The 15,218-nt window shown below is 43.3% G+C and overlaps 1 protein-coding gene across 1 annotated transcript; it reads left to right on the top strand.

Moving 5' to 3' along the window:
* Positions 1 to 552: 552 nt before the first annotated feature.
* On the top strand, positions 553 to 14,602 carry glceb (glucuronic acid epimerase b; the record flags this gene model as incomplete). The annotated part of the gene is made up of 4 exons (XM_079216896.1): positions 553 to 1,069; positions 6,283 to 6,528; positions 12,980 to 13,272; positions 13,871 to 14,602. 4 exons carry the CDS (start codon positions 553 to 555, stop codon positions 14,600 to 14,602), a joined length of 1,788 nt encoding a protein of 595 aa, XP_079073022.1.
* Positions 14,603 to 15,218: the final 616 nt, after the last annotated feature.

The raw sequence follows: 15,218 nt of genomic DNA, 5'->3' as shown, positions 1-15,218 counted from the left end.
TTGATCTATTTGGTTTACGCATTATTAATGCTGTATGAATCAACTGAGTTTCCACTGATGTAGAAAATTAAACTTGTTGGAAAAGAGCAGAGCCGTTATGGGGCTCATTGCACTTGTATGCACTGAACCAGGTTACAGTCAGTAGTGTCAACCAGAAACCTGGTGTCAGGAATGGAGGGAGGGGATTATGGATTTCCCCATGTATATGTTTCCTGGACAAAGCTGATGTCTTGTTCATGTGTAAAGGTTTTCTTATCATCTTTTTTAAATTAACGTGTATGGCCAGCTTTAACAGAAATACTACAGGATGAAAGCGAATTTCACGACGCATATCCCATCCTTGTTTTCAAAAGGATTTCATTCATAGTCTGACTTCAACAGACACTAAGTGGCCTCTAGAAGTCTAGTCTAAACATTTGAATATTTGTTGCGGCACACGCACACACACACGCACACACGCACACACCCCCCCCTGTCCTCAGGAGTAGAGGAGAAATCGGATCAACAAATGATCAATCCCTTGTGTTTGTGTCTTGCAGGCGAGTTGTGACCATGCGCTGCCTGGCTGCTCGGGTGAACTACAAGACCCTCATCGTCATCTGCGCCCTCTTCACACTCATCACGGTGTTGCTATGGAACCGCTGCTCCAGCGACGCCTCCCTGCACTTCCTGCCCCGCGCTGCCTTGGTGGCTCCGAGCCCCAGGGTGGGGGACGCCAGCATCAGCAGCCAGCAGCACCCTCCTCAACCTCCAGAGCCGCCGCCCGTCGTCGGGGTCGTCGCGGGGATCAAGTATGAAGATATCGACTGCCTGATCAATGATGAATCTACAATCAAAGGCCGCCGAGAGGGTGGAGAGATATACCTGCCCTTCAGCTGGATGGAAAAGTACTTTGAGGTGTACGGCAAAGTGGTGCAGTACGACGGCTACGACCGGTTCGAGTTCCAGCACAGCTATTCCAAGGTTTACGCGCAGCGCGAGCCGTACCACCCCGATGGAGTCTTCATGTCGTTTGAGGGCTACAACGTGGAGGTCCGCGACCGAGTCAAGTGTATAAGTGGAGTGGAAGGTAAGATATATTTTTTTCTTTTTGAGTTTTTTTTTTTGTTTGAGAATACGCACCTATTGTCAGATGTCCCTAACTTCTACCATCTGTTAGATATTAGAGAATCAAATCTGAAAGGCTTTCTTCTTTTGAATAGCACTCTGACAAGAAGAGGTGGCTCTTCGGGTTAAAAATAATCAATTTATGTGTGGAAAAAGTGACAATGTTGAAAGATGGTAAAAAGAAATGAACAATTCGGTACAACTTCATTTTTCACATACATGCTTTTTGCATCTGAAGACCCTTTAGATTTATTTTTTTGGAGGGTGTCATTCTGTTCATTTTCCTATAATAACAGAATTTAAACTTGACTTTGATTCTTTTGTAGGTGTTTTAATAAACCCTGTGTCACAGTGAAATATATAGTTTACTTAATACTGTCTTTTCCAGCCAAGTGATGCATTGTAAATCCTCTACTTGATTTAACAAGATAGATCAGATTTCAAAAGCACCTGCTCAATCTCTGCCACCCATTCCCAAACACGAGTAGCCTTTCTTTAACAATGCCTAAAAAGTCATTTGGGCAAATTCAATTTAAAAATGTATCTTTTCTTCACACAATCAGCAAGTCTTTGTATCGATTATCTTACTGGAAGTGAGCGTATCCCTCCCTGTTCCTTCCCACTTTGAGTCCATCCAGAAAGTTGTTTTCTCTTCAAGGTTCCTTTTAAAATAATTACCCGGAAGGATCAATAGCTCATTTAAAAAGGCCATTAGTTCAAACCACATTGTCGTCAATATAATTTCCTCGCTCGCTTGAAAAAGAGACCCTGTATACTCGCCTGAAATTACAAAATGGATATTTATTGTTCTGCTTTTATTGTCAGATAACTAGAGCCTCCAGTTTTCCACTTTGTTTTAGTGGGGTTATGTAATAAAAAGTGTTATATTCACTGTTAAAGTGGCAGTTACTGAGGTCAGCTTGCTGAGTAATGATGACCAATGTCTGCAAGAGCTATTTGCCCATAATAAATAGGTATTTTTGTTGAGATGGATTGTGCAAATTCCCCACTTTGGCGTCTGAAGTGTGCGCATGCACGCACACTTCAAGATGTACATGCGTCATTCTTTTCTTCACTTTCAGAGGCTGTAATAATCTATTAAATGCAAAATTATGATGCCGGTCAGAAAGCCTGAAACCATATTTGGTTGATTAGTTCCAATAACTTTGGCTGATTTTCAGTAAATGGTATTATTTTGTAGTTCTCATTACTGTGAACCGCAGTCCCACTTAAGGACCCACTACAAAAACGCATGTATGGGAGGGAACATATAAAGCGGGAAATAGGACAGATGGGAATCCACACACTTGCACACACTCAATTTAACAAGGTCCATTAATTAAGCCCAAGGCTTCTTGCTATTTAGCGCTCCACACACACTGAAGCACACACACCTCTCTCCAACGTAGCACATTTCTACAGGTTAAAATAGCAGTTCATTAATTAGCCTGCCACAGTCCAAGTTACAGCAGGGCTTAAACAAGGTCATCGGAGCATTTCAGTCCCAACGCACCCTGCTGCCCATGGAAAGGTTATTTAACAGGATCCTCTGCAATGTTCTTTACATGTCGTCACACGAGCTTCTGCCATTTTCTGTGGAGAGTCAAAACATTTGACATGCACCCATATTCTGATTCTGATTCTTTGAGATGCAATTGGAATGGGGTGGGCTCCAAATGTGAGCCGTTCAGACAAAATAGTCTGGAATTTGACTGCAAAAATATGCTATCAAGGTTTTTATTGTTAGACAGACATAAAAACGCAGCGCTTTTATGTGCCATTACTTGTCGCATCTCCTTCTGGGCTTGTGGTTTTATAGTGGAGGGTTAGAAATTGAGGTCTTTTTTTTTCCTTGTTGCAAAGAACAAAAGTTGAGAATAATGAATCTCCGGCAGCCAGAGCACTATCATTAGTGGAAGTAGTTAATCCTCTTACAACACCCTCTTAAATCACGTTCTGTCTCGTTTTGTGTATCTCTCGCTTTTTCTTGAACCATCTTTATCTTCACTCCCGGTTCTCTTGCAGACCGCCATCACTTAAACGTGTGTGTGTGTGTGTGTGTGTGTGTGTGTGTGTGTGTGTGTGTGTGTGTGTGTGTGTGTGTGTGTGTGTGTGTGTGTGTGTGTGTGTGTGTGTGTGTGTGTGTGTGTGTGTGTGTGTGTGTGTGTGTGCGTGCACACACACACACACACACACATACGCGCGCGGTCTAAGAGGTTTTCTAACCTTTTAAGTGCTTGATAAAACTCACATTCGATGCAAACATACGTGACGAGTGATCTTTTTAACCCAACGCCTTCGCACGTTCAACGTGTTGACCAAGATGGATGCAGCACTCTCTTGTGAAGACTGAGGTGGATCTGGATGAGTAGTCTGTGAATCCAGCTCACAATGACTCCAAACCACTAATTCATTGGAATAGACAATAATCCCAGTTGACTTGTGTCATGTTAAACATTTTATAAAGTTGTGGTTTGAAGTCAGTGTGCAGACATGACTCTTTGCATCTGTGCTGTTTTCCGAAGCACAGTAAACGCTCCTTTTGAGCTGCTGCAGATTGTGTGGCGATCGAGTCCTGTATTCTGTGAAACACTTAGTTGTACATGCAGCTAAATACACTTAGTAATCGTTTATGACGTAACCAGCCAGAACATCCAGCTGTAATAACTACATTGAAGCTATATTGAGCTATTTTGGCCACTAGGTGGCAGAAAGACTACAAAAAGCTCACAGAAACACAACCTGATTGGTTGTTGATGTCTAATATGTTGACAAATAGTTGCCCACTTTACTTAAGTGTACACAGAGTAACATGAACATCCCACTTGCATCATGTTTCTGACTGCTTGACATGTCAGTCAACTATTCGCTGGCTTTTTAGCACTGCTTCCCTTGTTAACATGAACCAGTAACGAATTGGTGTATTTTTATGAAGAAGAAAAAACAAGAAATGGGTCGTGCACACCAGGTCCTGTCTCTAAATAGCCCAATCAGTTTACATGGACGTCAAAAGAAAGCTTCGGTGCCCATGTTAAAGTAATCTATAGACTGTAAATGAACCTATACAAGATATAAGTAACCGGTCAAAGATGTTCTTGGTAGTTAACCCTAGTCTCCATCAAATCCTGATTAAAACCCAGCTGTCAGCTGCAACATGCTGGACTTTCTCCACCACTTTCCTTTGGTTCTTCACAGTGAGCTAGTCTCAGTTTGTTTGCTCAAAAACAGTTTAAAGAAACTAAAAAGTGCAAAGACATAGTTGGGCTTTAATTCTCAGCACAGCGATCGACGCGTTCACGTGACACATTAGTGATTGGGTTTAATGTTAACATTAAACAAATTGCTGAATGGAGCTTTAATGTAGACTCACCTTCAACCAGTTGTTCCAGTCTCGCTGACCTACTGGAGGTCAAACGCAAAGCTTGCATACCAATGAGAAGGTGGAGCTTGTTTGCTGCTATATTAACCGCTCAGGCTTAGAGCCTATAAGTGTAATTGGCCAAAGACCTAGTTTTTCAGATTTCTAGAAAAGTCCACCCTCTGGAGTCATTAAAATATGTGCAGGCTTAACAGTCAATTCCACATGGATTACTTGGTGGTATTCAGGGAGAAGCACAGCGTTCCAGTGTTAGGATTTTGACTGTCATTTGACTTAAGTTGTCAGGGGAGACGCCAGTAACAAGACAAGCATGGAGAGAAAGTCTGGCATAGGATTGGAAAGTGTGTGTGCATTTGTGTGTGTGGTACTTGTCCCTTTTATAAGAAATAAACATCAACTTTTTGATAGTCGTCTGTATGTCACTTTGACGTTTGAAGGAAAATAAATCATCACAATCGCATGAAATGTCTTTGTGGATGAGCTGTCGAGGCCGTCGGCATTGGAAACTCTGCAGGGAGAGTTGGAAAATGTGCGAGATATTTTACCTCTGCTGGGCAACGCGACTGCCATTCTACAGTTAAGATGCTGTGATTGTTTTTGTGCAATGGATTTGGTCCGTCTGAAGTAAGTCTTCACAGTACTGCACATGCAGTCCATGAAAATAATGAGATCAGCGGTGGAAGGAGGGCTTTTGGTGAATAGCGACTTCATTTTTTAACACCGGGAAGACTGAAGGTAGATGTTCCAGATTGGAAGACAAATTGGAAAATAATTGTGTTTTTAACTGTTGTATAATTGATGAACATATACTGCAAGTAAGAACTCACACTCATGGCACTTTTTTTTGCCGAATATTCCTGCATGACCAGTGTAGTGTGTGTGTGCCTATTTGAATGTAAATTGCCAATCTTTGTCATTTTAACTGTTTATTACAATGTCTGCTCTTTTCTTTTTTGTTTTGTGATTCACATTTGGAGCTGCATTTTTATGTTTGAAAGGTGCAATTAAACGTATTATTGACTAACATGAGAGACCGCTACTAGCCGAGTGGTCTCTAAGCAGAGTTAATCATTTTGTTTTCCTATTTCTGAAAACGGCACAAATGGCAATCGGGAAAGTAAAGTGTATGTAGTGTTTCCTTTTGAAATGAGTAGGGATGTTTCAGCCCTAACATGAGTATGTTATGATGTTGTTCCCAAAAGGATGGGGTTTTGGTTGCATGTGTGTGCTCTCGGTCACAAGGCATATAAGTGAGCTATCTGTTAATCAGAGTGAATCTTCCGCTTGAGCTATTTCTGGCTGATGAACAGGCAAGCTCGCCTCCAGTAGAATGCAGGAGATTAGCTTGTTTTTCAGCACTCATTGAGCACTCACCAATCATTTACATAGCCGGTGATAAAATAAATACAAAGATTCACCTTCTTTTTTGCCTTCTGCGCCTGTTTTATAAAATAGGCCGAGATTTGAATCTCTGATACTGCCACAGTCGTTTCCTATTACTGCAAAGTCTTAAAATGTTGTTTGATATCAATAATTCATTTTTAGACCAGTTTTCTTCGTATGAGCGTGGTTATGAACTCAATTTGACACTGCACCAAAAAAGAGCTGTTATGACAACTGCTATCTAAAAAGGATAATTTTCTTGAAATAAACAGAGCCTAAAAGGGAGATGCTCCCATAAGCACAAGATTTAGAAGCGTTTCAAGACGCCATTACAGGAGCGTAATAATGTCATGTACTTTGCGGTGTCTTTTCTATATTAATTTAACGTCGTTGTCCATTATCTTCCTCCCCAGGCGTGCCTCTGTCCACGCAGTGGGGCCCTCAGGGCTACTTCTACGCCATCCAGATCGCTCAGTACGGCTTGAGCCACTACAGCAAGAACCTGACGGAGCGCCCGCCCCACGTTGAGGTCTACGACACGGCGGAGGACCGAGACAGCCGGGCCAGCACGGCGCCCTGGAGCGTGCCAAAAGGTTGCAGCCTCAGCCGCATCCACGAGAAGACCCGAGCTACCTCCGTGCGTCAGTTCAGTGCTCCAGGTATGTGAGACCCCGGGGGGGCCAGGAGCTTATCTCCTGTTAAGCGGGGCTGAAGGAGGCCGATACAGCGACTCCACCCTCGGGACGCAACGGTAGTCTGCGGTGAGACACTCACAGCCACAGAGCCAGAATACTGGCAGACTGTGTCGGTTGACGGTGGACCCTCTACATAATGACGGCTTCCTGAACATTATGATGAATAAAGAACCGGCAGACACAACTTCACACATCTCATTCTATGTTGGTCACTGAGTCAGACTTGCATTGTGGAAATTGTCGCTGACGCCGAAGACGGAAATGCATTTAGTCGACATTATTCCCACGACAGACTTTTATCCCCTTTTTTTTTATCCAGAGCGTGAGTGTCAGTGGTTGAAATGATAACTGTTTGTCAGCTGGAGCCTATTAACCTTAATTTGTTAGTCAAAGGACAGAATAAATGTCTTTTGTCTGGTTAGTGTGCGCGTCGCAGGCGACTGTTGGAGCCATATGGGCTTTAATGGAAGACAGTTAGCGAGTGCCTCTTTGAGTCTCTTTAGTGAAACGATCCAGTTGATCGCTTCAGACAGGTGGTCGCTACTTAAGGTATTAACTTTTAAAAACATGTCACAAATATTTAATTTCACTATTCAAAATGGCTAAATCCTTTCCTGGAACACCAGGCTGATGCAGTTTTAATCAAACGGAGTAAAGAGTGCATTTGTTCGGGACTATTTTCAGCTGCAGATTAGTGTGTGTGTGTGTGTGTGTGTGTGTGTGTGTGTGTGTGTGTGTGTGTGTGTGTGTGTGTGTGTGTGTGTGTGTGTGTGTGTGTGTGTGTGTGTGTGTGTGTGTGTGTGTGTGTGTGTGTGTGTGTGTGCTGCATGATCATTGTCAGGAAGATGGATGTCACCCACTGCAACATTGATCTGGTTTCATTGTTTATTGACAACAATGGAGGTCTTTTGCAAAGAGGAGGTTCAGCTTTTCATAGTATTTGTAGACTATTCCTTTTAAGCATATCATATTGATCAGTTTTATATTTAAACAAATCCACCTAATAGCTCTTGGTCTAAAGAAGCTAAAGTTAACTCATCTTCTGACAGTTAAGAGCGCTTTGCAGTGTCAGATCAGTCGGATATTATTCTGTATATATAATAACATTGTTAGAATTTAATTTATCTGTACATTTATTGATATAACCAGATTTGATACTGAAGGGGCAATGTGTAAGATATAGCCAGAATAAATTAAAAACATTATCAAAAGAATGTGAAGAAGTAACAGTTTTGCCTTTGAACCGCTTTGGATGTAGTTCAATAAACAAACAAAACGTACACGCACCATTCAGCTCCCAATTAGTGTCAAAAAGCAGATGGCGACTGTAAACTTTAGACTGAAGCCAAACAGGAAGATTATAAGATAGAAGTGTTATTTTTTTATTTTACCAGCTCTCAAGAGTTTTACCAGTTTGATCATATTTTATGTATTCTTAACCTGCTTTCAGTTAGTAGTTGGCTTTTTTAAAATAACTGATGACTATAAAAGTAGATTATATGGACCCAGCAGGTGGTTTGACATTTCAGCATCGTGACAAAAGGAATTCATAAGAAATATATATATATGTATGTGTGTATGAAGGTCTCAGGAATTGCAAACATTTATAGTTCTTTTGGAGTCATTTGAACATTGCAGTAAGAACTTTAAAAACATTCTTTAAAATTCTCGTCAGTGCTCAGTTAGAAGGCCTCTTGTAATGAAACTAACTGAAGGATGGCGCCGTCCTTGGTGCCATATTGCACCATTTCCAACTCCAAGGAATCTAATTTAATCCACCTCGCTCATTTTGTATCGAGGCTCATATGGTGCAGAGGACACTCAGACTGTGTGCAGTCGTCTCTATTATGCATCTAAGAATTTAACAATGAAGTAATAAATATGAAAAAAATAAACGGTCTCCCTCCCTCACTCCTAGTCCTTTTCGTTATGCCCCAAACAGAATTGTATTGTGTGTGTGTGTGTGTGTGTGTGTGTGTGTGTGTGTGTGTGTGTGTGTGAGTGAGAGACTGATTCAGACACAGTTTGAAAGAGTGCATGTTTTAAAATCACAAGAGGGATTTTAAGTTAAATCTGGTGACAACTCTCTCTTTACTCAGCTGTTGTTGAAACAACACAAATATAAGATCTTGGCTGCTGCCTGGTTCATATGTGCACTCCCTGCACGCTGGTGTTTATACATTTGTGCTTGGCCAAAGATAGTTTTGTGAAAGAAGAAGCGCCACTCGGAATGGCCCGTGTTTGTTTTGTTTTTGTTGTTTTGTGTGATGATTGTCTCCCGCTAATTTCAGACTGACGAGAAGGTCGTTGAGAGGTTTTCAAGTAACGCTAAATGGCAGCTGGAGAACAGAGTGGTTTGAATCTCCCAGTTCAACTTTCAAGTTTATGACTTTAAACAACACGTAGCTAAATTCATGGTCAAATTGTTTCAATTTAAATCGAAATAATGGCCAGAAAAAATGGAATTAGGTATTTTCCTTAAAGTGTTCAGCCCAACGGTAATGGGCAGACAGATTCATTTTATTGTCAAAGCTGTAAAATTAAAATTACTGAGGCCACAAGGTAGTATTTTTGGAAATGGGAGAAGTTTGCTTCTTTGCTGACTGAACGATCTTAATTCTCCTTTGATCTCCTGCTTAAGCCTAATCTATGGTTTTCCGTCAGGTCAACGGCGTAGCTACGACGTAGACCCCTACGCCATAGCCTGACGCGCACCTCCAAAAAATCCTAACTACGCGTCGCGTCGACGCGGACCGTAAGCGCTGTGATTGGTCCGCTCAGAACGTAATTTCCGGCAGTTGCTTTTTCCCAGCCTCGACCGGTTTAGTGGTCGTACAGACCACCTCCGCAAATGTCTTCTCTGTCGCCTGCGCTTCAACATTTGCAATATAAGCATTTGCTCTTCAATATTGATGAGCTCCAACTTTAATGCAGCCGCTCCAACTTGGTCGCCATTGTTTACTGTGACCGGAATTCGGCTATAACCCCTGAAACCACACAGACACACAGGCACACCCCCCTGGCGGCATGGCGGTAATTGCAAGCAACGCGTTCCCTCGACGCAGAACTTCGAATGCTCAACGACGGCGTCACGTCGACGGCGAACCATAAACTAGGCTTTATATTTCCAGGTCTCTCTCTCTCTCTCTCTCTCTATCTCTCATCATGAACAAATTATTTTCATTTCACCGCTCTACACTTTCTCTCCGCTCTCCTTGCTTCACAGCTTCAACCCGCCATCGTCGGCTCTCTCTTTCCTCAACATCATCATGTTTTCATCATCACCCCTCAGCCCTCCCTCAGCAGCCTTCACTCTCCATTAATCTTCCCCCCGTCGCTCCCCAGATTTCTGTCAGTTTTCCACCTCTCTTTACTCATTTCCACTCACTTGTCGCTCCTCAGCCCGCTCCAGCTTCCTAAACATTGCAATCCCATTATGCTCTCTCCGTTTTAACGCCTTATTCTGCTCTGTCATCCAAACTTTTCCTGTTTTCTTCCTCCGCTGTCGGTTTCTCTTTCCGTCTCTGCCTCCCTCCACTTTCTCCTCCTACTCCCTTCACCCTATTTTTTTTTTCTTTCCTCCTTTCTGTATCTAGGACACTGGTGTTGAACAGCCTCTCAAATCCTCTGACAAGTGGATCAATCGTCTGTCCCCTGATAATAACCTACCATCACCATCTGCACATTCCGGCACGAACACTGTCCGCCGCTGAGACCCTTATTTTCTCAATCCCCTCGTGGTCGTTTGATAGTTTCATAAGCCTGCCAGAATTAGTAAGGTGATCTGTGCATGAAGATGCAATGCAGTGACAGCTGCCACCAGCACCGAAGGGTGCCTTTTTGAAATGGGTCTGGACGTTTTCTTGTTGTATGGTCTCCATTGGCATTGAATCAAATTCAAAGGGTTGAAGTTGCTTCTTTTTTTTAACACTTTATACTTGTCCTCAACACTTCTTGAAGAGCTGCAGTGTGACAAACAAACAAACAAACAAAAAAACGGTGGTATTTGTTATTTTATTTTTTAACCAAACAAACCGTTGTTTTAATAAATATGTCAGTCATTAACAACTGAGTTTCATTACTCCTTTGCAACAGATTAAAACTGACCCACTGCCAAAACTGTATTCTCATTCTGTAGATGGATTTTTTTCATTAATATCAGCAGACGTCACTAACTGTCGTGACAAATATGTTGCCATTCCGGTGACTCCTTCACAATAAAATCCACCCTTTTGTTCCATCAGTTGGAAGGTTTTAATGTGAAGCAGCAGTAGGAGGTGATGGGTTTGCATTCAGTCATGTAGCTCTGACGCGGCTGTAGGAGTGCGAGCAGTGAACCCGTGAGTCTGATGCCAAACACACATCTCTTTCCTCTGATTCATGTGAAGTTTAGGCGTTGGGCAATCTGAAACCACTACTACCAGTACAAACTACTGTGTTAAGAGATTATTACTGATTGTAAAAACATTGACTGACTATTTCAGAAAAAAATGCTGAGCATAAATAGTATCACAAATGGGGTTTGATCTCAAGAAGTGAACCCCGGCTCCGCTTGTCCATGTCGATGTGTCCTTAGGTAAGACGCTTAACCCCAAAATAGCTCCCGCCTGCGTTGTGTGAATGAGTATGAATGGTTAGTTAGAGTCCTGATGGGCAGGTGGCACCTTGCATGGTGTCACCTGTCATCCGTGTATGAATGGGTGAATGATGACATGTAGTGGGAAAGGGCTTTGAGTGGTCAGAAGATTAGAAAAGCGCTAGTACAGTCCATTTACCATTTATGTTACGACTTTGAAGCAAAGGTGCTAAATCTGATGCAAACATGCATATATTTAGTGTTTTATATTTTTTTAATTCAGTGTCAAAAAGCCATGTTAAATCTACTTTGATACAAAGTTGACAGTTCTTATCATTATAATGATTATTTTCCAACATTTAATGGACAAAAAGTTGAACCGAGAAAAAAAATTGGCCGACTAAATCAATAATGGAAATAATTGCTTGTGGCCATACAAACTTCCAGAGGAGGTGAATGGTCTTTTATAGGCGCCGTGTTTCTCGATGTAGTCACCGGAAGACGGGGATGAATAACCAATGTGCATCGGCTGTCGCTTGTATCCGCATGCACAACACGCGCCGAACATGTTCGTCGTGCTCGCTCGTGTTTGCGAGCATTGTTGTATTTCCGCTGACATATTTGTAGCTGCATGTCCTCTCTGTCTGCTGCCTCATCGCTAAACAGCCAGAGAGCGGAGCAGAGGAGGCGGAATCTCGTCTATATTCCCTCTGCCCATCCTTTATTGATGCCAGAGTAATCATGGGGCCAGAGTACAAATCCACTTACTCCCTGCATTGCCTTAAGTAATGGATTTATGAGTGCATTAAAGAGCCGTAGTCATCCAGAGGCCCCTGCCAGACTGGCTCGCTCCTCCATTCTCCTCCTGATCGACTGTCTTTGTGTCTCGGGCGGCCTCGTCTCCTCCTGCTCTCTCAGCTCACGTCACGTGAGATCTGACTCTCAATTGTCTTCTCGCTTTTGGCTCATTTTCACTCTCTCCGTCAGGCTGGCGTTGAGGGCACTTGATGCGACTCGTCTTGCCATTATCCTTCTTTTTCCACTCGCTTTCTTCTCTTCATCCTTTCAGGAGCTATCTTTGAGCTATCTTTGGTTGTTGTTGTTTATTAGCTGTGCAGACCGAGTAACTAGACCAAAGATACAGAGTTGATATAATGCAAGAGGAGCGGTGGCTGTGTGGAAGCTGAATATCCGAGTTCCTAGCGTTGAGATTTGTAGGGAAGAGTTGTGGGGATGCAAGTGGGGGAAAAAAAAGTTGCTGCAGTGCATGAACTTTCTCTTCCTCTCTTTTTCTAACCGCTCTGCTCTTTTCCTCCCTCTATACCCTCCTTCCTGTCCTCCTAATTAAGCTCTGTGTGCAGCACATCTGTACTGCACATCCCATGAGGAGCTTGTCTCTGTCTGTGTTCGAGACACACACACACACACACACACACACACACACACACACACACACACACACACACACACACACACACACACACACACACACACACACACACACACAGAGAGCTAGCCACTTCAAACAGGTATTAATGAAACAAGGTTTTGACCACATAAGATCATTTGGGAATGTGACTGCATAGTGAATCTGGGGAACGTGAGGAAAAGACGAGCTTTCATGGAAACAGGGATTCAAAGGAGACAGATTCTGTTCAAGGCTTCCTGTCATTCTGCTAAAAATAGTCCAATGTCATCCAGTAATCGTCAGACGTTTGTCAAATGAGGTTAGCGGACCAAATGCATTTGAAGAAACGCCACAAACAACGTTATCCTTTTTCTTTTTAGTTTATTACACACATTGTTCACACCCTCCTTCCTCTTCTCATTTGACCACAGAGTCCTCAGAGGGCGTGTCCCTCCAGCTGGGGAACTCCAAAGACTTCATCCTCAGCTTGGACATCAAGTTCATCTCCAACGGCAGCATGTCTGTGATCCTGGAAACCACGGAGAAGGGCCCGCCGTTCACGATCCACTACGTGACAAACACGCAGCTCATTGCCTTCAAAGACCACGAGATCACGTACGGCGTCGGGCCCCGAACCGCCTGGAGCACGCTGACCCGAGACCTGCTCACCGACCTCCGCAAGGGCGTCGGCCTGTCCAACACCAAGGCTGTGAAGGCCACAAAGGTCGGTTTGGGTCAAACCGGCGGTACCTTTTGATGCAACACCTGTGTTCGAAAAACGATTCAACTGGACGAGAGCTGAAACATTTAGTGGATTAAGCAATCAAGAGGAAGTTATTGTTGATAATGAAGTCATCTTTTAAGTGATTTTAGAAGCAAAAAAAGTCTAACATTTCCTTCTCATATTTGCTGCTTTTCTTCATCTTATATCATGGCCAACTGAATGTTTATGGTTTTCATACAAAACAAGTCATTTGAAGACGTCCCCATAGGTTTTAAGAAATTATGATAGACAAAAACATTAAATAAAAATAATCAGCAGATTAATCAATAATGAACTGCATTTAATTAATCATAATTAATTTCCCATCTTAAAGCTGCATTTCCGTTGGTGGGATGAACAGAACTAATGTCTGAATTTAGATTAAATGTAATTGTAGATTTTTGTAACATTTAGCTTGTATGCATTTCATCGTGAGAACTTTGTCGCTGAATAATAGAATAATTTAAAGATGATAAACAACAATATTGAATAAATGCCTAATGCTAAATCCAGCGATAACAATGCGTGTGTCGACCCTTGCGTTTGATTTCCTCCTCAGATCATGCCCAGGCGGGTGGTGCGATTAGTCCTACATGGGCGTGGCTTCGTAGACAACGTCACCATCTCCACCACTGCCCACATGGCCGCTTTCTTCGCCGCCAGCGACTGGCTGGTGCGCAACCAGGACGAGCGAGGTGGCTGGCCCATCATGGTCACCCGCAAGCTGGGCGAAGGCTTCCGGCCTCTGGAGCCCGGCTGGTACTCGGCCATGGCTCAGGGCCAGGCCATGTCCACCCTGGTGAGGGCCTACCTCCTCACCAAGGACCAGGCGTACCTCAACGCCGCCCTCAAGGCGGTCGGACCCTACAAGGTGCCTTCAGCGCAGCACGGGGTCAAAGCCGTGTTCATGAACAAATACGACTGGTATGAAGAGTACCCCACCACACCCAGCTCCTTTGTCCTCAACGGCTTCATCTACTCCCTGCTGGGCCTCCACGACTTGACTGAGACGGCCGGAGAGAAGCTCGGCAGGGAGGCGGGACAGCTGTTCGGTCGCGGCATGGAGTCGCTGAAGGCCATGCTGCCGCTCTTCGACACGGGGTCCGGGAGCATCTACGACCTCCGTCACTTCATGTTGGCCACAGCGCCCAACCTGGCACGCTGGGACTATCACACCACGCACATTAACCAGCTGCAGCTGCTGGCCTCCATAGACAACGCTCCCGTCTTTAAGGAAGTGGTCAAACGCTGGAAAAACTACTTAAAAGGGATCCGTGCCAAGCACAACTAAACCAACTGTAACCCACACGAAGCAAACAGCTGAGAGGATGACTGGAAGGTTGAATATACTGTTCTCCTACACTGTGCGTGTGCGTGCGTGTGCGTGTGCGTGCGTGTGCGTGTGCGTGCGTGTGCGTGTGTGTGATCTACAAGATGAGTTTATTCAGCTGCAGCTCTCAACACTAAAAGTTTCTCGTGTGCTCTATTGCAGGTTCATTTTCTGCAACACTGACTGTAGCTCTCCCCTCCTGTGTTTTTCCTTGAGCTAGTGTTTGTAATTATGCACAGACCTAGTTTCAGAGTGCGAGTGTGTGCGTTCAGGAAGAACATGTGTGTGTGTGTGTGTGTGTGTGTGTGTGTGTGTGTGTGTGTGTTTAGAGTAAAAATATATAACGTCAGAGACGGATAAAACTCCTTGACTTTTTTTGTTTTTTACCATCCCAGATTTGCAAAGTTTATTAAAACCAATAAACTAAAAGAAAATGAAAATAAATAAATATATTATGAGGAGGAGAAAGTTGCCAAAAGAAAATATCTTATTAATATGGATTTTGGATTTAATTCCTCCACTGCAAAATTATTTTTATCAGATAATGCCGCAAGAGTTAGAAGTTTAAAATCACGAC

The sequence above is a fragment of the Taurulus bubalis genome, assembly GCF_910589615.1.
Source record: "Taurulus bubalis genome assembly, chromosome: 4".
Classification (NCBI taxonomy): Eukaryota; Metazoa; Chordata; class Actinopteri; order Perciformes; family Cottidae; genus Taurulus; species Taurulus bubalis.
The sequence above is the reverse complement of the archived record's forward strand: the minus strand, read 5'-3'. Positions and strand labels throughout refer to the sequence as shown.